This window comes from Heptranchias perlo, chromosome 35 (assembly GCF_035084215.1).
Source record: "Heptranchias perlo isolate sHepPer1 chromosome 35, sHepPer1.hap1, whole genome shotgun sequence".
NCBI classification, from domain to species: Eukaryota; Metazoa; Chordata; class Chondrichthyes; order Hexanchiformes; family Hexanchidae; genus Heptranchias; species Heptranchias perlo.
The window spans coordinates 15,185,555-15,207,585 of NC_090359.1; the positions used below are offsets into that span (position 1 = coordinate 15,185,555).

The following is a 22,031-nucleotide window of genomic DNA, read 5'->3' on the forward strand; positions in this document are numbered from 1 at the left end:
TAACCAGTTTAGTGTGAGGCCTATTCCGGTGAGAAGGTGAACTAACCAGTTTAGTGTGAGGCCTATTCCGGTGAGAAGGTGAACTAACCAGTTCAGTGTGAGGCCTATTCCGGTGAGAAGGTGATTGATACAGATGAGCAGATGAACTTGAATAGTGAGAAGGTGAGCTAGAAAAGGGAGAATGTGAACAAGACAAGTGAGAAAGTGAACAAGACAGAACAGAAGGTGAACTAGATTAAGTGACAAGGTGAAATTTTCTGGTGAGTAGGTGAACGATGCAGCTGCGATGGCGAACAAGACAAATGTAGACGGTGAGCATGATGACGATTGCAGAAGGCTCCTCAGGGCATTGCTTGCTGAATCATTCAACTCCACCTATCACAGGCCGTGGCTCTCCTCAGGGTGGAGAAGATCCCTGTATTCTGGGACCTGAGGTAAACTGTGACCGATGAGAACCAAGTGCTTCTTCCAGGGGGGCCTTTCCGGGTCTTCAGAGGACAGGCTGAGTTTCCTCGAGGTGTCGTATGCCGTCAAACCTGGACATGTGCCCAAACAGCGATTAACGCCTTATGACACCTAGGGAAGGTCATATTGCTGACCTGACTAACCACCGAATATGCCACTGGCCCACTGCATCAATGTTTGCCTGGTGGGCTTGTGAAACGGTTCAAGTCTCTGATGTATACAGGAGAACTGGTGTGATGCAGATTTGATACAGGCCAAGTTTTGTTGGAAGCGGAAGATGTGATGACCATATTTTCTTGACCATGTCCACCATCACCTGGCGCATCAGAGCAGTTCTGCATCGTATTTGATCTAATAGAGGTCTTTATAATTATGAAGGGGTTTGATAGGGTGGTCGTAGAGAAGATGTTTCCACTTGTGGGGGCCATAAATATAAGATAGTCTCTAATAAATCCAGCAAAGAATTCTGGAGAAACTTCTTTACCCAGAGAGTGGTTAGAATGTGGAACTTACCACCACATGGGATATTGAGGCGAATAGCATAGATGCATTTAAACGGAAGCTAGATAAATACATGAGGGAGAAAGGAATAGAAGGACGTGCTGATAAGGTTAGATGAAATAGGGTGGGAGGAGGCTCGTATGGAGCATAAACACCAGCACAGACCAGTTGGGCAAAATGGCCAGTTTCTGTTTTGTAAATTCTATGTAATATTTCTGGGATGCTTCAACATGACTCGTGGATCAGTGATCCTGGATACGGGAATCGCTCCACCCAATCCACAGTCTTACCTGAAATCTCTAGATTAGGTGCAGGTGGGAGAAAGTGGCTGCGTGACTGGATCTGTGTCGTCATCCAGTTAACTTGTAAGCCCAAGGAACCAGTTATAAAGTCAACTGGAGAATGAGAAGTTGAACAAGGCAAGTGAGAGAGTGAACTAGCCAAGTGAGAAAGTGAACAAGACAAGAGATAAGATTGAACAGACTGGTGAAATGATAAACTAAGCAGGTGAGAAGGTGAATTAACAGGTGAGTATGTGAACTGTTCAGGTGAGTAGATAAACTGGACAGTAATAAGGTGAATTAGCAGGTGAGAAGGTGAAGAAGACGAGTGCGATGGTGAACAGGGCAGTTGAGAAGGTAAACGGGAGCCCAGTGGTTATGGTTCTGAGCTAGAAACCTAGAGATCAGGAACTGAAATCTCACCAGGACAAAATGTTTAAATTCAATTCAATCAATCTGGGAATTTGTGCAACAGGCCCAAATAGCCAGGAAAGCTTCCAGATTGTCGTGAAAAAAAACAATCGTTTCACAGAAGGACCCTGCCCACAAATCAGTCTGGTCTACACGTGAGATATTGAATTAGTAAAGTGAGACGGTGAAATAGACAACGTGAAGGTGAAATAGACGAGGGAGGAGGAGGCCTATACAGGTGAGATGTTGAACTACACAAGTGAGAAGGTGAATTTGAGAGTCTGGAATCTGAACTGGTGATGAGGTGAATTCGACAGATGGGCAGGAGAACAAGACAAGTGAGGAGGTGAACTGGATAGATGAGAAGGTGAGGCATAAATGTTCAGAAGGTGAACTAGACAAGAGAGAATGTGCACTGGACAGGGGAGAGGGCGCGCTGGACAAAGGGGAACCAGTGGACGTAGTGTATTTGGACTTCCAGAAGGCATTCGACAAGGTGCCACATAAAAGATTATTGCTCAAGATAAAGAATCACTGGATTGGGGGTAATATTCTGGCATGGGTGGAGGATTGGTTATCTAACAGGAAGCAGAGAGTTGGGATAAATGGTACATTCTCAGACTGGCAACCTGTAGCCAGTGGTGTTCCGCAGGGGTCGGTGCTGGGTCCCCAACTCTTTACAATCTATATTAATGATTTGGAGGAGGGGACCGAGTGTAACATATCAAAGTTTGCAGATGATACAAAGATGGGAGGGAAAGTAGAGAGTGAGGAGGACATAAAAAACCTACAAGGGGATATAGACAGACTGGGTGAGTGGGCGGAGATTTGGCAGATCATAGATCATAGAAGTTACAACATGGAAACAGGCCCTTCGGCCCAACATGTCCATGTCGCCCAGTTTATACCACTAAGCTAGTCCCAATTTCCTGCACTTGGCCCATATCCCTCTATACCCATCTTACCCATGTAACTGTCCAAATGCTTTTTAAAAGACAAAATTGTACCCGCCTCTACTACTGCCTCTGGCAGCTCGTTCCAGACACTCACCACCCTTTGAGTGAAAAAATTGCCCCCCTGGACCCTTTTGTATCTCTCCCCTCTCACCTTAAATCTATGCCCCCTCGTTATAGACTCCCCTAGCTTTGGGAAAAGATTTTGACTATCTACCTTATCTATGCCCCTCATTATTTTATAGACTTCTATAAGATCACCCCTTAACCTCCTACTCTCCAGGGAAAAAAGTCCCAGTCTGTCTAACCTCTCCCTATAAGTCAAACCATCAAGTCCCGGTAGCATCCTAGTAAATCTTTTCTGCACTCTTTCTAGTTTAATAATATCCTTTCTATAATAGGGTGACCAGAACTGTACACAGTATTCCAAGTGTGGCCTCACCAATGCCCTGTACAACTTCAACAAGACTGTTCTGACCAATGAAACCAAGCATGCCGAATGCCTTCTTCACCACCCTATCCACCTGTGACTCCACTTTCAAGGAGCTATGAACCTGTACTCCTAGATCTCTTTGTTCTATAACTCTCCCCAACGCCCTACCATTAACGGAGTAGGTCCTGGCCCGATTCGATCTACCAAAATGCATCACCTCACATTTATCTAAATTAAACTCCATCTGCCATTCATCGGCCCACTGGCCCAATTTATCAAGATCCCGTTGCAATCCTAGATAACCTTCTTCACTGTCCACAATGCCACCAATCTTGGTGTCATCTGCAAACTTACTAACCATGCCTCCTAAATTCTCATCCAAATCATTAATATAAATAACAAATAACAGCGGACCCAGCACCGATCCCTGAGGCACACCGCTGGACACAGGCATCCAGTTTGAAAAACAACCCTCTACAACCACCCTCTGTCTTCTGTCGTCAAGCCAATTTTGTATCCAATTGGCTACCTCACCTTGGATCCCGTGAGATTTAACCTTATGTAACAACCTACCATGCGGTACCTTGTCAAAGGCTTTGCTGAAGTCCATGTAGACCACGTCCACTGCACAGCCCTCATCTATCTTCTTGGTTACCCCTTCAAAAAACTCAATCAAATTCGTGAGACATGATTTTCCTCTCACAAAACCATGCTGAATGTTCCTAATTAGTCCCTGCCTCTCCAAATGCCTGTAGATCCTGTCCCTCAGAATACCCTCTAACAACTTACCCACTGCAGATGTCAGGCTCACCGGTCTGTAGTTCCCAGGCTTTTCCCTGCCGCCTTTCTTAAACAAAGGCACAACATTTGCTACCCTCCAATCTTCAGGCACCTCACCTGTAGCGGTGGATGATTCAAATATCTCTGCTAGGGGACCCGTAATTTCCTCCCTAACCTCCCATAACGTCCTGGGATACATTTCATCAGGTCCCGGAGATTTATCTACCTTGATGCGCGTTAAGGCTTCCAGCACCTCCCTCTCTGTAATATGTACACTCCTTAAGACATCACTATTTATTTCCCCAAGTTCCCTAACATCCATGCCTTTCTCAACCGTAAATACCGATGTGAAATATTCATTCAGGATCTCACCCATCTCTTGTGGTTCCGCACATAGATGACCTTGTTGATCCTTAAGAGGCCCTACTCTCTCCCTAGTTACTCTTTTGCCCTTTATGTACTTGTAGAAGCTCTTTGGATTCTCCTTTGCCTTATCTGCCAAAGCAATCTCATGTCCGTTCTTTGCCCTCCTGATTTCTCTCTTAACTCTACTCCGGCAATCTCTATACTCTTCAAGGGATCCACTTGATCCCAGCTGCCTATGCATGTCATATGCCTCCTTCTTCTTTTTGACTAGGGCCTCAATCTCCCGAGTCATCCAAGGTTCCCTACTTCTACCAGCCTTGCCCTTCACTTTATAAGGAATGTGCTTACCCTGAACCCTGGTTAACACACTTTTGAAAGCCTCCCACTTACCAGACGTCCCTTTGCCTGCCAACAGACTCTCCCAATCAACTTCTGAAAGTTCCTGGCTAATACCATCAAAATTGGCCTTTCCCCAATTTAGAATTTTAACTTTTGGGCCAGACCTATCATTCTCCATAGCTATCTTAAAACTAATGGAATTATGATCACTGGTCCCAAAGTGATCCCTCACTAACACTTCTGTCACCTGCCCGTCCTTATTTCCCAAGAGGAGGTCAAGTTTTGCCCCCTCTCTCGTCGGGCCATCCACATACTGAATGAGAAATTCCTCCTGAATACACTCAACAAATTTCTCTCCATCCAAGCCCCTAATGCTATGGCTGTCCCAGTCAATGTTGGGAAAGTTGAAGTTCCCTACTATTACCACCCTATTTTTCTTGCAGCTGTCTGTAATCTCCTTACATATTTGCTCCTCAATTTCCCGTTGACTATTTGGGGGTCTGTAGTACAATCCTATCAAAGTGATCTCTCCCTTCTTATTTTTCAGTTCTACCCATATAGACTCAGTGGGCGAACCCTCGGATATATCCCCTCTCACTACTGCAGTGATGTTCTCCCTAATCAAGAACGCAACTCCCCCTCCTCTCTTACCTCCTGCTCTATCTTTCCGAAAGCATCTGTACCCTGGAACATTGAGCTGCCAGTCCTGCCCCTCCCTTAGCCATGTTTCAGTAATAGCTATAACATCCCAGTCCCATGTACCCATCCATGCCCTGAGTTCATCTGCCTTGCCCATCAGACTTCTTGCATTGAAATAAATGCAGTTTAATCTAGACTTTCCTTGGTCTTTGCCCTGCTTTCTCAGACCATCTGTCCGGTCATGTTCTGTACACTCTCCCTTACTGCCTTTTGTTTCTGTCACCACTTTATTTCCCACTGACTTCCTGCATCGGTTCCCATCCCCCTGCCATATTAGTTTAAACCCTCCCCAACAGTACTAGCAAACACTCCCCCTAGGACATTGGTTCCAGTCCTGCCCAGATGCAGACCGTCCAATTTGTACTGGTCCCACCTCCCCTAGAACCGGTTCCAATGTCCCAGGAATTTGAATCCCTCCCTCTTGCACCATCTCTCAAGCCACGTATTCATCCTAGCTATCCTGTCATTCCTACTCTGACTAGCCCGTGGCACTGGTAGCAATCCTGAGATTACTACCCTTGAGGTCCTACTCTTTAGTTTAACTCCTAACTCCCTGAATTCAGCTTGTAGGACCTCATCCTGTTTTTTACCTATATCGTTGGTGCCTATATGCACCACGACAACTGGCTGTTCACCCTCCCCCTCCAGAATGTCCTGCAGCCGCTCCGAGACATCCTTGACCCTTGCACCAGGGAGGCAACATACCATCCTGGAGTCTCGGTTGCGTCCGCAGAAACGCCTGTCTATTCCCCTTACAATCGAGTCCCCTATCACTATAGCTCTGCCACTCTTTTTCCTGCCCTCCTGTGCAGCAGAGCCAGCCACGGTGCCATGAACCTGGCCACTGCCACCTTCCCCTGGTGAGCCATCTCCCCCAACAGTATCCAAAACGGTATACCTGTTTTGGAGGGAGATGACCGCAGGGGACCCCTGCACTGCCTTCCTACTCTTCCTCTGTCTGTTGGTCACCCATTCACTATCTCCCTCAGTAATTTTTATCTGCGGTGTGACCAACTCACTGAACGTGCTATCCACGACTTTCTCAGCATCGCGGATGCTCCAAAGTGAGTCCATCCGCAGCTCCAGAGCCGTCAAGCGGTCAAACAATAGCTGCAGCTGGACACACTTCCCGCAGGTGAAGGAATCAGGGATACAGGAAGGATCCCTGAATTCCCACATCCCACAAGAGGAACATGACACGGCTGTGGGATCTCCTGCCATGACTTAACCCTTAAGTTAGCTTAACAACAACTACAATGTCAAGAGAAAAAAAGGAAAGAAAAACTACTTACCACTCCCTTTAAGGAGTTTACTCCTTTAAATTGTTCTCAATTTAGAGAATGTTAACTGCACGAGGGACCTTGATTCACTAAAAAAAACGCTACTTCCTATAAGACCTGCAGACCTTCCCTTTCTTTTTACTTTAGTTACTGCAGATAAGTAGAAATACTCACCTGAACCTACTCACCAATCAGGTGCCTCCCCTGTGTCGCGTCCCGATCTGATTCCTGACGTCACTTCGAACTCGGTCGCAGCTCCCTCTGAAATCCCGCCTTTTATCGGACGCTCCCTCCGCTCAGCTCGGCTCCTCTCAGCTGTTCTCAGCGCTCTGAAATCCCGCCTTTTATCGGACGCTCCCTCCGCTCGGCTCGGCTCCTCTCAGCTGTTCTCAGCGCTCTGAAATCCCGCCTTTTGATGCAATACAATATTGGAAAATGTGAGGTTCTGCACTTTGGCAGGAAAAATCAGAGAGCAAGTTATTATCTTAATGGCGAGAAACTGAAAAGTACTGCAGTACAAAGGGATCTGGGGGTCCGAGTGCAAGAAAATCAAAAAGTTAGTTTGCAGGTGCAGCAGGTGATCAAGAAGGCCAACGGAATGTTGGCTTTTATTGCTAGGGGGATAGAATATAAAAACAGGGAGGTATTGCTGCAGTTATATAAGGTATTGGTGAGACCGCACCTGGAATACTGCATACAGTTTTGGTCTCCATACTTAAGAAAAGACATACTTGCTCTCGAGGCAGTACAAAGAAGGTTCACTCGGTTAATCCCGGGGATGAGGGGGTGGACATATGAGGAGAGGTTGAGTAGATTGGGACTCTACTCATTGGAGTTCAGAAGAATGAGAGGCGATCTTATTGAAACATATAAGATTGTGAAGGGGCTTGATCGGGTGGATGCGGTCAGGATGTTCCCAAGGATGGGTGAAACTAGAACTAGGGGGCATAATCTTAGAATAAGGGGCTGCTCTTTCAAAACTGAGATGAGGAGAAACTTCTTCACTCAGAGGGTAGTAGGTCTGTGGAATTTGCTGCCCCAGGAAGCTGTGGAAGCGACATCATTAAATAAATTTAAAACAGAAATAGACAGTTTCCTAGAAGTAAAGGGAATTAGGGGTTACGGGGAGCGGGCAGGAAATTGGACATGAATTTAGATTTGAGGTTAAGATCAGATCAGCCATGATCTTATTGAATGGCGGAGCAGGCTCGAGGGGCCGATTGGCCTACTCCTGCTCCTATTTCTTATGTTCTTATGACAGGGGAGAGGGCGCGCTGGACAGGGGAGAGGGCGCGCTGGACAGGGGAGAGGGCGCGCTGGACAGGGGAGAGGGCGCGCTGGACAGGGGAGAGGGCGCGCTGGACAGGGGAGAGGGTGCGCTGGACATCCCTTGAAGGGCAACTATTACAAGAGACAAAGTAACCTAGATATGAGATGAACTCGGAAAGTGACAATGTTCCTTGGTGGGTGAGAAGCAGATCTAGATGAATAAGGTGGTGTAGTAGACAGATGTGAAGATAAGCCAGATGAGTGAGGATGTGATGTGCACAGCTAGGAAGATCAACCAGACAAGGGAGAGCGTGAACTTGGCTTTTGAGAAATTGTAATAGAAACGTAATGGGTCAGAATTTACTGCCCAAATAATGGTGAGGCTGATGATGCTCACCATTATTTATGCATTTTTTTTTGTTCATTCATGGGATCTGGGCGTCGCTGGCAAGGCCGGCATTTATTGCCCATCCCTAATTGCCCTTGAGAAGGTGGTGGTGAGCCACCTTCTTGAACTGCTGCAGTCCGTGTGGTGAAGGTTCTCCCACAGTGCTGTTAGGTAGGGAGTTCCAGGATTTTGACCCAGCGATGATGAAGGAACAGCGATATATTTCCATGTCGGGATGGTGTGTGACTTGGAGGGGAACATGCAGTTGGTGTTGTTCCCATGTACCTGCTGCCCTTGTCCTTCTAGGTGGTCGAGGTTGTGGGTTTGGGAGGTGCTGTCGAAGAATCCTTGGCGAGTTGCTGCAGTGCATCCTGTGGATGGTACACACTGCAGCCACTGTGCGCCGGTGGTGGAGAGAGTGAATGTTCAAGGCGGTGGATGGGGTGCCAATCAAGCGGGCTGCTTTGTCCTGGATAGCGTCGAGCTTCTTGAGTGTTGTTGGAGCTGCACTCATCCATCACACTCCTGACTTGTGCTTTGTCGATGGTGGAAAGGCTGTGGGGAGTCAGGAGGTGATTCACTTACCGCAGAATACCCAGTCTCTGACCTGCTCTCGTAGCCACAGTATTTATGTGGCTGGTCCAGTTAAGTTTCTGGTCAATGGTGACCCCCAGGATGTTGATGGTGGGGGAATCAGCGATGGTAATGCCGTTGAATGTCAAGGGGAGGTGGTTAGACTCTCTCTTGTTGGAGATGGTCTGGCACTTATCTGGCGCGAATGTTACTTGCCACTGATCAGCCCAAGCCTGGATTTGTCCAGGTCTTGCTGCATGCGGACACGGACTGCTTCATTATCTGAAGGGTTGCGAATGGAACTGAACACTGTGCAATCATCAGCGAACATCCCCATTTCTGACCTTATGATGGATGGAAGGTCAGTGATGAAGCAACTGAAGATGGTTGGGCCTTGGACACTGCCCTGAAGAACTCCTGCAGCAATGTCCTGGGGCTGAGATGATTGGCCTCCAACAACCACTGCCATCTTCCTTTGTAAACAATTTTACAACACCAAGTTGTGCTAGGTACGACTCCAGCCACTGGAGATTTTTCCTCCGATTCCCATTGACATCAATTTTACTAGGGCTCCTTGGTGCCACACTCGGTCAAATGCTGCCTTGATGTCAAGGGAGGGCAGTCACTCTCACCTCACCTCTGGAATTCAGCTCTTTTGTCCATGTTTGGACCAAGGCTGTAATGAGGTCTGGAGCCGAGTGGTCCTGGTGGAACCCAAACTGAGCATCGGTGAGCAGGTTATTGGTGAGTAAGTGCCACTTGATAGCACTGTCGACGACACCTTCCATCACTCATCCATAAATCGCACGGCAACTTCAGGCGAGGGGCAGATGCGTGGTTAAATGGGAAAATCTGGAAGTTGCTGTCCGAGATGCGCCGCTCCACCGTTGACTTCGCGAAACAGAATCTCGCTGTCTGACTCACTGTTCAAATACATTGAACAGCGTGAAGTTCCTGTATTTGTGTGGGTGATAGGAACTAAACTCACCACAGAAAGTTAGGGCTTGTCCATTTCAGTCTAAGTACCGATTTTAATGGTGTGATAAATCTTAATTACTGCCAAACAATCTCTCTGGCACTGAAAATTAACTTTTACCAGTGTGGAGTCTCAGTCCTTCAGCTTTTAATTGTTGGAGATTATTTTTTAAAAAGTTAAATTAAAACTTTTTGTTTCAATTTTTCTTTCTGTCTCTTTTTTCTCTCTCTTAATTCAATCTTTCATTTCCCTCTCTTGATTTCGCTTTCTGTAACTGATTTGACATTGAATACACTATTCTAACTCACATTTCCTGGTTCAGACTCTGCACTGTTCATTAACGATGCTTTAATCTGATTGATTAAAGAGAAACACAGTTGCTTGCCCTGTTCACAGAGGCCCCAGATGCCCTGTAGTGCTGTTTGGCTCTCTCACTTACAGCAACTTGCTGTACAAAAGCTCATGGAAACTGAACGGGCACAGGCAAGTCCAACGAACGATGGGCGCCGTTTGTTCACTGGCTACAGTGAATTGTGGCCCATTACGGTGAACTGGGAAGGGGAGAAGGTGACTGAGGCAGGTAAAGAGGTTAAGCAGAGAGGACAGAAGGTGAACTACGCCGGGTGGGGTGGGTTAAAATCGCCCCTTTTCAACTTGCTGCCCGAGCATAAAACTGGGATTGTGAATCGGCACCAATTATAGAAACCTCCCGATTTCCATTTCCACCGATTTCAGATTTACCCCCCGAGGGGCAAATTGAAAATGTCCCTCAATATCTCGAAGTCTGGGGGGTCATTTTAAATTTCAGCGATGATGTAAAATGGGCAGGAGTATAATGGGCGGTGGATCTGATATCACCCGTTTTACACCATCGCTAAAAGTTAAAATTACCCGTGAGCTTTACTTTCCAAACAGAACAAGCCCAGTATCCCCGGCATTCCTGAAAAACATAAACTCCTCACACACAAATACTACAACTGTCCTTCATCAAATTCCCTGTCTCTCAATACGGGACAGAACATTTCCTGATTACCAAATCCATGGCCTTAAAATGATAAATTCAGTGTAAAATTGTGCTCCTTTCTTCCTTTTTATATAAATGTTTTGTGATTTTGTGTCATCAACAAATTAAATTTGTTGCTAATTAGTTTTTTGCTCTTGAAAGTTTTCCAAACTCCTTTGATTTAAATGATCAGCCCAGAGCCGTGTACATTCCAGTGCTTTTGTTCCATTTTTTCATTCGCCAAATCATTTCTCATTTTAGATACCAAGAAACCTGCCTCCTGGAAGGTGCCGGCGATAGTCCTTCTGGTCATCTGCTTTGTTCTAATTGCAGCAATTGTTTCACAAATAACAACTGGTTAGTAAAATTGATTTTATTATTTTTCTCTTCATCACTTATTCCGAACTTGTCCTGGTTCACGTTGGTGACCCAACGGGGGAGGAGGGATCATTAGAGCTGTCTGTCCAATCAAAATAATCCCAGGAAATGTACAACACATGTTAGATACAGAGTAAAGCTCCCTCTACACTGTCCCATCAAACACTCCCAGGGGCAGATACAGCACGGGTTAGATACAGAGTAAAGCTCCCTCCATACTGTCCCATCAAACACTCCACAGGGGCAGATACAGCACGGGTTAGATACAGAGTAAAGCTCTCTCTACACTGTCCATTCAACACTCCCAGGGGCAGGTACAGCACGGGTTAGATACAGAGTAAAGCTCCCTCTAAACTGTCCCATCAAACACTCCCGGGGCAGGTACAGCATGGGTTAGATACAGAGTAAAGCTCCCTCTGTACTGTCCCATCAAACACTCCCAGGGGCAGATACAGCACGGGTTAGATACAGAGTAAAGCTCTCTCTACACTGTCCATTCAACACTCCCAGGGGCAGGTACAGCACGGGTTAGATACAGAGTAAAGCTCCCTCTAAACTGTCCCATCAAACACTCCCGGGGCAGGTACAGCATGGGTTAGATACAGAGTAAAGCTCCCTCTAAACTGTCCCATCAAACACTCCCAGGACAGGTACAGCATGGGTTAGATACAGAGTAAAGCTCCCTCTAAACTGTCCCATCAAACACTCCCAGGGCAGGTACAGCATGGGTTAGATACAGAGTAAAGCTCCCTCTAAACTGTCCCATCAAACACTCCCAGGGCAGATACAGCACGGGTTAGATACAGAGTAAAGCTCCCTCTACACTGTCCCATCAAACACTCCTCGCTCAGCTGCAGCATACATTCGATCCAGACAGTTTCACTGTGAAATGCGACCCGGACTGATACACTTCAGATTTAATATGGAATAAATTTCCTCAACAATCGTTCCTAATCAGGTAGAGCAGGGGTTAAATGCAGATTATCATTTTCATTACAGTGTCCCAAAAAGCAGGTTGGAAGCAATGTAAAGTCTTGAGATACAGTTTTTCCCCACAATATTTCACAACTCTTGCTATCGTATTTTTGAAGTCCACTGATGCCTGTCAGTATTTGTAGTTTTATATAATTTCTAAGGATTTCAGAAGCAGTGAAACAATATATCACCAGCCGTGTTTTATAGTTTATCCCAGGTTACTTGTTTATTTCACATTAATTGTAAGGAATCTTACAACACCAGGTTATAGTCCAACAAATTTATTTTAAAATCACAAGCTTTCGGAGATTATCTCCTTCGTCAGATGAATGAATGAAAAGGATCTCAAATCGCATATCTTATACTATGTTGGGACAGCATCACACCAATCAAAAGGTGTCGTTGTTATTCAAACAGGCCAGTCACGGATAACAGCACGTCCCAGTACACTAGATATACATTGTGTTGATTACACAGGCAGGCAGAAAGAAACTCAAAATGGCAGAGAGAGAGAGAGAGAGAGAGAGAATTTTCAAAAACATATAATTTTTTTCCCCCTTTTTGCTGGTGGGGTTACGTGTAGCGTGACATGAACCCAAGATCCCGGTTGAGGCCGTCCTCATGGGTGCGGAACTTGGCTATCAACTTCTGCTCGACGATTTTGCGTTGTCGTGTGTCTCGAAGGCCGCCTTGGAGAACGCTTACCCGAAGATCGGTGGCTGAATGTCCTTGACGTTCTCCAAGGCGGCCTTCGAGACACACGACAACGCAAAATCGTCGAGCAGAAGTTGATAGCCAAGTTCCGCACCCATGAGGACGGCCTCAACCAGGATCTTGGGTTCATGTCACGCTACACGTAACCCCACCAGCAAAAAGGGGGAAAAAAATTATATGTTTTTAAAAATTCTCTCTCTCTCTCTCTCTCTCTCTCTGCCATTTTGAGTTTCTTTCTGCCTGCCTGTGTAATCGACACAATGTATATCTAGTGTACTGGGACGTGCTGTTCTCCGTGACTGGCCTGTTTGAATAACAACGACACCTTTTGATTGGTGTGATGCTGTCCCAACATAGTATAAGATATGCGATTTGAGAACCTTTTCATTCATTCATCTGACGAAGGAGATAATCTCCAAAAGCTTGTGATTTTAAAATAAATTTGTTGGACTATAACCTGGTGTTGTAAGATTCCTTACATTTGTCCACCCCAGTCCATCACCGGCATCTCCACATCATCACATTAATTGTGTGTTATTCTTTTCACGTTGTAAAGAGTTTCTCTTATTTTAAGGATATTTCACCCGCAAGGAACTTGAGATGACATTTACGACCCTGGAGAAACTGAACCACAATTTTACACACCTCCAGGAAAAATATACACAACTTTGGATAAGGTTTTGTGATCAGAATCGTGCTCCGGGTATGTATAATAATTATTCATATTTCAGGAATCTATTCATCCATCCACCGATTTCCATAACCACCCACTCATCCATGTCCCCACCGATTCATTCCATTATCCATACATACACACCCATCCATCCATTTGGTTATTTATTTATCTGCATATCTATCTACAACAATTTGCATTTAAAAAACACCTTTAATGTAGTAAAATGTCCCAAGGTGTTTAGTTCCACCCTCGGAGGTGAAATTAAACTTCAGTTTGTGCAGATAAACAGGCCGTAGAGGATTGGCCGCCCGCCCCCTATTGAAGTCCATAGAAGGGAAATCGGGCGTGTGTATAACGGGCGGTCGATCCGCTCCCGTCAGTCGCACCCCCCGCCCTGGTTTAATTTTACCCTCTATGTATCCATTCTCTGTCTCTCTCATATCCTTTTATCTATCCAACTAGCAATCCATCAATTTGTCTATTTATTCATCTCTCTGTTTCTGTTTCTATCTGCCCATCTATTTCTCGCTCTATCCATCCCTCTATATAATCCAATTATTTCTCTATCTCTGGTGAAATATGCCAACAAAATCTGTTGTCTTACAGAGTGTGATGAGATCTTTTGTCCGAAGGAATGGAAGTTTTTTAATGGAAGTTGTTACTTTTTTTCAACTGAACGACGAAATTGGACTGAAAGTGCGAATTATTGCAGTGGGAACAAATCCCATCTTGTGGTGATCACTAGTCAAGAGGAACAGGTGAGAGTTCATCGTACCGTGAGAATATAATATCACTTTAATTAGACCAATGATTATGGGGTAGATATTTCGATCCTGCACTCGTCATTAAATAAATGGATGAAGAACTGTGTGCAGAGGAGCAAAGAAGTGGAATTTCCCCCCCCCGGGGTAGATTTTGTCTCCACCACCTGAGGGGTATCGGGCGGTGTCAATAACAGGCGCTCGATCTGCAATGCCAATTCTGTGGGACTGGCGGCAGGTCAGATATCACCCCGTAGACTCCCCCGGCATGGTGAGGTATAAATTCGGCGCAGCAGTGGCGCAAAACGGGCGAGAGAGAATCGGCCGCCCATTTTATACTCCACCTGATTTTCATTTTCATTGACTTCAATGGCGGGGATGGAACGGGTGGGGGGGGCGGGGGGGTGAAATGGGCGGCCGATTTACTATCACTCGGTTTATGCCACAGTGCAAGATGAATTTATACCCCATATTTCCATACTCCCAACAGATTAACTATCAGATTTCCTGTAGGAAACAGACAATGCTGGAATGCTGGAAATACTGAGCAAGTCAGGCAACATCTGTGGATAAAGAGACAGGGATCGTTTCAGGTCAAAGACCTTTGCTGTCGGACTGTACAAAACCAAGTTAAGAGTTCCAGTGTAACACACGGTCGCCACACTCTCATTCAGACACACAGGTCAGACACACACAGGTCAGACACACACAGGTCAGACACACACAGGTCAGTTTCTAACAAACCAATGAGAGGATGCTAGCAGGAGCCCATTCTCTTCTAAAGAGAAGACCATTCCGATGTGCACTCTATCTGCCACTGTCTCTATTTCTACCTCCTTTTCTATCTCTGCCTCTCTCTGCGTTGTAACTATTCTTTTGTCTTCTATTGTTACAATATATTTACAGTTATTCATCTCTTCTTCCTCTTACCTCGATGCCCCGTACATTCTCCCCACCCCGCTCTATGAATCTGCTCTGCATTTAAATCCAGGGTCATCACCTCCTTGTGGTCACGCTCATTAACCCCAAGATCTAAAACCGTGGACTTCTCAGCTCTCTCCATATTTTAGGTGCCAGCCTTAGCTCAGAGTTAGCACAATCACCTTGGAGTCGAAAGGTCATGGGTTTAAGTCCCACTCCAGAGATGTGAGCACGGAATCCAGTCTGATACTCCAGTACAGTACTGAGGGAGTGTTGCACTGTCAGAGGTAACGGCTTTCGGATGAGACATTAAACCAGAGGAGAACTGAAAATGGCCATAAGAGGGGCAAAGAGAGTGTATGAGAATAGATTAGCGGGAAACATAAAAAGGAACTCAAAAGTCTTTTATAAACATATAGATACTAAAAGGGCAGTCAAAGGAAAGGTAGGGCCGATTAGGGACCAAAAAGTAGATCCTCTTGTGGAGGCAAAGGGCATGGCTGAGGTATGAAGTTGATACTTTGCGTCTGTCTTCACTAAAGAAGATGCTGCCAATGTCACGGTAAAGAGGAAGTAGTAGAGAAATCGGATAGGATAAAAATAGATAAAGAGGAGGTGCTAAAAAGGTTGACAGCGCTGAAAGTAGGAAAGTCACCCGGTCCGGATGGGATGCATCCTAGATTGCTGAGAGAAGTAAGGGTAGAGAAGCTGAGGCTTTGGCCACAATCTTCCAATCCTCCTTAGATATAAGAGTGGTGTCAGAGGACTGGAGGATTGCAAATGTTACATGTCTGTTCAAAAGAGGGGCGAGGGATAATCCTGGTAACTGCAGCCAGTCAGCCTAACGACAGTGGTGGGTAAACCTTTAAAGACAATAAACCAAGAAAAAATTAACAGTCACTTGGAAAAATATGGGTTAATAAATGACAGCCAGCGTGGATTTGTAAAGATAAATCGTGTTTGACTCACTTGATTGAGTTCTTTGATGAAGTAACGGAGAGGGTTGATGAGGGTAGTGCGGTTGATATTGTGTAAATGGACTTTCAAATGCTGTTTGTTAAGTACCACATGATAGACTTGTTAACAAAATTGAAGTCCATGGGATTAAAGGGGCAGTGGCTGCGCAGATACAAAATTGGCTTGGGGACAGAAGGCAGAGAGTCGTGGATAACGGTTGTTTTTCAGACTGGCGGGAAGTATACAGTGGTGTACCCTTGGCCAGGAAAATTCTATCGATCTCAGATTTAAAATTATTCATTGAGCTAGCATCTACTGCTTTTTGTGGGAGAGAGTTCCACACTTCTCCACCCTTTCTATGAAGAAGTGTTTCGAACTTCTCTCCTGAATGGCCGTGCTCTGGTTTTAAGGTTCTGTCCCCTTGTCCTGGACTCTCCCACCAGCGGAAAAAGTTTCTCTCTATCTACCCTATCCTTTCAAATCCGAAAAACCTCAATCACATCACCCCTTAACCTTCTATATTCCAGGGAATACAAGCCTAGTGTCTGTAATCTCTCCTCATAATGTAATCCTTGGAGCCCTGGTAACATTCTGGTGAATCTACGCTGCACCCCTTCCAAGGCCAATATATTCTTTCTTAGATGTGGTGCCGAGAACTGTGCACAGTGCTCCAGATGTGGTCTAACCAGGGCTTTTATAGCTGTAGCAAAACTTCCTCCCTTTTATATTCTAGCCATCCAGTTATAAAGGCTGACATTCCATTATCATTTATGATTTTTTTTTTACCTGACCGCTACATTTTAGTGATCTGTGCACATGGACACCTGAATCTCTTTGAACCTCCACTGTTCCTAGATTTTCACCATTTTAAAAAGTACTCGGATCAATCCTTTCTTGGTCCAAAATGGATGACCTCACATTTTCCTGCGTTGAAATCCATCTGCCACAGTTTTGCCCACTCACTTAATCAATCAATGTCTTTGTAATTTTAAGCTCCCCTCTACACTAATAACTATACCACCAATCTTTGTGTCATCGGCAAACTCGGATGTATGGCTCTCTATTGTGTTATCCAAGTCATTAATAAAATAGTGAATATTTGAGGCCCCAGCACAGATCCTTGTGGGACACCACGAGTCACTTTCTTCCAATTCTAGTACATACCCATTATTCCTACACTCTGTCTTCGACTGCCGAACCAATCCCCTAACCAGGTCAATTATTTGCCTTCAATTCCATGAATTTTAATTTTAGCTAACAGTCTCTTATGTGGAACCTTATCAAATGCCTTCTGGAAGTCCATATAACCCACATCCATAAACATTCCCCTGTCTACTACTTCAGTTACTTCCTCAAAAAATTCAGTTACCTTTATTACACATGAGCTACCCTTTATAAATTCATGTTGGCTCTCCCTAATCAGCTCAATTTCTCTAAGTGTTCAGTCAATCTGTCATTAGTTAATTATATATTCCAATAACTTCCCCACAACAGATGTTAGACTAACAGGTCTATTATTTCCTGATTTCTCTCTCTCTCACCTTTCTTAAATAATGGAGCTACATTTGCAATTTTTCAATCGAAAGGGACAATTCCTGAATTGAGAGAGTTTTGGAAGATCACGGCTAAAGCATCTGCAATTTCCCCACCTACTTCCTTTAAAACCCTGGGGTGGAAACCATCAGAACTTGGGGATTTGTCAGCCTTTAGTGCCATTATATTTTCCAATACTGTTTTCTTGCTTATGTTAACTTTAGTGAGTTCCAGTCCTTGACTTATTATTAGTTTCCCTGGAATGTCAGGTATATTATCCTCTTCCTCTACTGTGAAGACTGACACAAAGTAACCATTTGACAAGTCTGCCATTTCCTTATTTTCATTTGCAATATTACCCACATCTGTTTTTAAAGGACTCACATTACCCTTGACTACCCTTTTTCTTGTAATATAGTTGTAAAATCTTTTTGTGTTAATCTTGTTACCCTTAAAGTTTCTTTTCATATTCCATTTTTGCGGCTCTTACTATCTTTTTTGTCTTCCTTTGCTGTTCTTTATATTTCTCCCAGTCCCCTGGATCTACACTATTGTTTACACTTTTGTACGCTCCCTCCTTTAGAATTATCTTATCTCTCACCTCTTTTGTCCACCATGGCTGTTTTATTTGGGAAGTAGAGCTCTTGCCCCTTATGAGTATACTCTACTTGTGTATTAAGCTGAATTATTTTTTGAACAACTCCCACTGTTCATCGGTAGTTTTACCTGATAACACTTTCGACAAGTTTTCTGCCGTCAGTCTCCGTCTCATCCCTTTGAAGTTAGCAAAATCTAGAATCTTAGTAATTGTCTTCCATTTCTCCTTCTCAAACGTAACATTGAATTCGATCATATTACGATCCCCCGTCAGATAAATTTTCCATTACTGTTAGATTATTAACATACTAAATCTAGTAAGTCCTGCCCTCTAGAACACATTGTTCCAGAAAACTCTCTTGAATGCACTCTAAAAATTCACGACCTTTCTGACTTGAGCTGCTCTGCTCTTCCCAATCAATATGAAAATTAAAGTCTCCCATTAAAACAACTCTGCTTTTGCGACCATGCCTCTCTAATCTCTGAATGAATACATTCTACCACTTCATTGCCGCTGTCAGGATGCCTGTAGACAACTCCCATTATAGCTTTAAGTCCTCTCTGATTCCTCAATCCTTTTTGAGACTGGGATTGTTCTTCTCAGAGCAGAGAAGGTTAAGGGGAGATTTATTAGAAGTGTTCAAAATTATGCAGGGTTTTTATACAGTAAACAAGGAGAAACTATTTCCAGTGGCAGAAGTGTTGGTAACGAGATTTAAAGTAATTGGCAAAAGAGCCACAGGGGAGATGAGGAGAAATTGTTTTAAACAGCGAGTTGTTATGATCTGGAATGCACTGCCTGAAAGGGTGGTGGAAGCAGACTCAATAATAACTTTCAAAAGAGAGTTGGATAAATACTTGAAGGGGAAAAATTTGCAGAGCGATGGGGAAAGGGCAGGGGAATGGGACGAATTGGATAGCTCTTTCAAAGGCACAATGGACCAAATGTCCTTCTTCTGTGCTGTATCATTCTATGATGCTATGAAACCAAGGCTCTATCTGCCCTCTCAGGTGGGTGTAAAAGATCCCATGGCACTATTCGAAGAAGAGCAGGGGAGATCTTCCGGCATCCTGGCTATTACTTATTCTCAACCAACATCACTAAACCAGTTGATCTGGTCATTATCTAATTACTGTGGTGTCCTGCTGTGCTCAAACTAGCTGCTGCGTTTCCCCTCATTTCAAAAGTCACTAATCTTTAAATGTACTTAATTGGCTGTGAAATGTTTTGGTGCGTCCTGAGGTCGTGAAAGGCGTTGTATAAATGCAAGGTCTTTCTTTATTTAGGAACATAAGAACATAACAATAAGGAGCAGGAGTAGGCCATACGGCCCCTCGAGCCTGCTCCGTCATTCAATCAGATCATGGCTGATCATTGACCTCAACTCCTCTTTCCTGCCCGATCCCCATATCCCTTGATTCCCCCAAATTGCAAAAATCTATCTCTCTCATCCTTGAATACACTCAATGACACAGCATCCACAGCCCTCTGTGGTCGAGAATTCCAAAGATTCACAACTCTGAGTGAAGAAATTCCTCCTCATCTCAGTCTTAAATGGCCGACCACTTATCCTGAGACCATGCCCCCTAGTTCTAGAATCTCCAGCCAGGGGAAACAGCCTCTCAGCATCGACCCTATCAAGCCCCCTCAGAATCTTATATGTTTCACTGAGATCACCTCTCATTCTTCTAAACTCCAGAGAATATAGGCCCATTCTACTCAATCTCTCCTCATAGAACATCCCTCTCATCCCAGGAATCAATCTGGTGAACCTTCGTTGCGCTGCCTTTAAGGCAAGTATATCCTTCCTTAGATAAGGAGACCAAAACTGTACACAGTACTCCAGGTGTGGTCCCACCAAAGCCCTATACAATTGCAGTAAGACTTCCTTACTCTTGTACTCCAGCTCCCTTGCAATAAAGGCCAACATGCCATTTGCCGTCCTAATTGCTTGTTGTACCTGCATGTTAACTTGGTGTTTCTTGTACGAGGACACCCAAATCTCTCTGAACACCAACATTTAATAGTATCTCACCATTTAAAAAATATTCTGTTGTTCTATTCTTCCGACCAAAGTGAATAACCTCACATTTCCCCACGTTATACTCCATCTGCCACCATCTTGCCCGCTCATTTAACCTGTCTATATCCCTTTCCTCCTCACCGCTTACTTTCCCACCAGCTTTGTATCGTCAGCAAACCTGGATACATTACGCTCGATCCCTGGATACATTACGCTCGATCCCTTCATTTAAGTCATTAATATAGTTTGTAAATAGCTGAGGCCCAAAACTGATCCTTGTGGCACCTCATTAATTACAGCCTGCCAATCTGAAAATGACCCGTTTATCCCTACTCTCTGTTTTCTGTCCATTAACCAACCCCATGAGCCCTGACCTTGCGTAAGAACCTTTTATGTGGCACCTTATCAAATGTCTTTTGAAAATCCAAATATACGACATGCACTGGTTCCCCTTTATCGACCCTGCTAGTTACATCCTCAAAAAACTCTAATAGATTTCTCAAACATGATTTCCCTTTCATAAAACCATGTTGACTCGGCCTAATCATATAATGATTTTCTCAGTGCCCTGTTACCACTTCCTCAATAATGGATTCCAGCATTTTCCCGATGACTGATGTCAGTCTAACTGGCCTGTAGTTTCCTGTTTTCTCTCTCCCTCCTTTCTTGAACAGCGGGGTTACTTTCCTTTCTTTCTTTTTTCTCTTCCTCCTACAATCAACATATTTTTAAAAAACAAGTTAAACATCACATACTCACTGTTATTTAATTGCCTTGTCTCCTTCCTTATTGTCTATAACCATTGAGCAGTGTTACACAATAAGCACTGACCCTGCTCCTAGTTTTTCAATTAATAATAATCTTACAAGCTGTGTAATATTTTCACATTCCCTGAAGGATTTTGTTAAGGGCGGATATTATGCACATTGGATTGGATTGACGGACGAGGAAAAGGAAGGCACCTGGCAATGGGTGGATGGTGCAGGCCCGCTCTCTGAACCTGAGTGAGTACTGAGAGGTGTGAGTGAATGGAGGGGACGCAGAACAATATTCCCGGGAAACTGGGTGGTGAGACCTCGGCTCAGTGATCTTCGGAGCTCGACCTCAAATCCAATCAGATTCCCGGGATAAAATCCCGTGTGTTTGTCGGTTCTAATGTTCACTGTGTGATTAGTCTGCACAGTCTGACTGTACAAGGAACAGTCTGGGCTTCATTTTAACTTCAGGCGATAGTGTAAAACGGGCGATATCGGATCGGCCGCCCGTTCTACACCTCCCACCATTTTCCTTTCCAATTGTCTTTGTGAAAATGTTAAAATTAGCCCCTGGGCCGGGGGTGGGGCCTGAAAAACCATTCTGGGCTGAATGTTCACTTTTACCGTCGGGATAAAACGGGCGGGAGCGAATCGGCCGGTGGTTTTACATTCTGTAGGATTTTAATCTCCACTCACTTCGATGGGAACGACTATCGAGCGGAATGTCAGCCGGGCGGCGGATCTCCTGTCACCCGTTTACCGTCGGGCGGGAAGAATGAAAATGAACCGCACGGCGTGTAGTTCCCGACTGAATTATCAACTGCAGTAGGAAATGATAAAAGGATATTTAACTCTTCACTACCGAACACTATAACCCGTGCACTATTTTACCTGTAACACCCGCGCCCCCGCGGCCCGCGCACTACCGTACCCCCGCGGCCCGCGCTCCACCGTACCCCCGCGGCCCGCGCTCCACCGTACCCCCGCGGCCCGCGCAGTACCGTACCCCCGCGGCCCGCGCTC

At 44.9% G+C, this 22,031-nt stretch overlaps 1 protein-coding gene across 2 annotated transcripts in view; it reads left to right on the forward strand.

Annotated features, from left to right (window-relative positions):
- Positions 1-22,031, forward strand: part of LOC137302366 (CD209 antigen-like protein C) — a 47,072-nt gene that overhangs the window by 18,257 nt on the left and 6,784 nt on the right. The window contains exons 4-7 of one of the 2 annotated variants that reach the window (XM_067971999.1): positions 10,979-11,074; positions 13,359-13,487; positions 14,067-14,218; positions 21,151-21,257. In XM_067971999.1, the coding sequence (XP_067828100.1) occupies positions 10,979-11,074; positions 13,359-13,487; positions 14,067-14,218; positions 21,151-21,257 (484 nt within the window). The remainder of the gene's footprint in view (positions 1-10,978; positions 11,075-13,358; positions 13,488-14,066; positions 14,219-21,150; positions 21,258-22,031) is intronic. The other variant, XM_067972000.1, reaches the window with a different exon arrangement.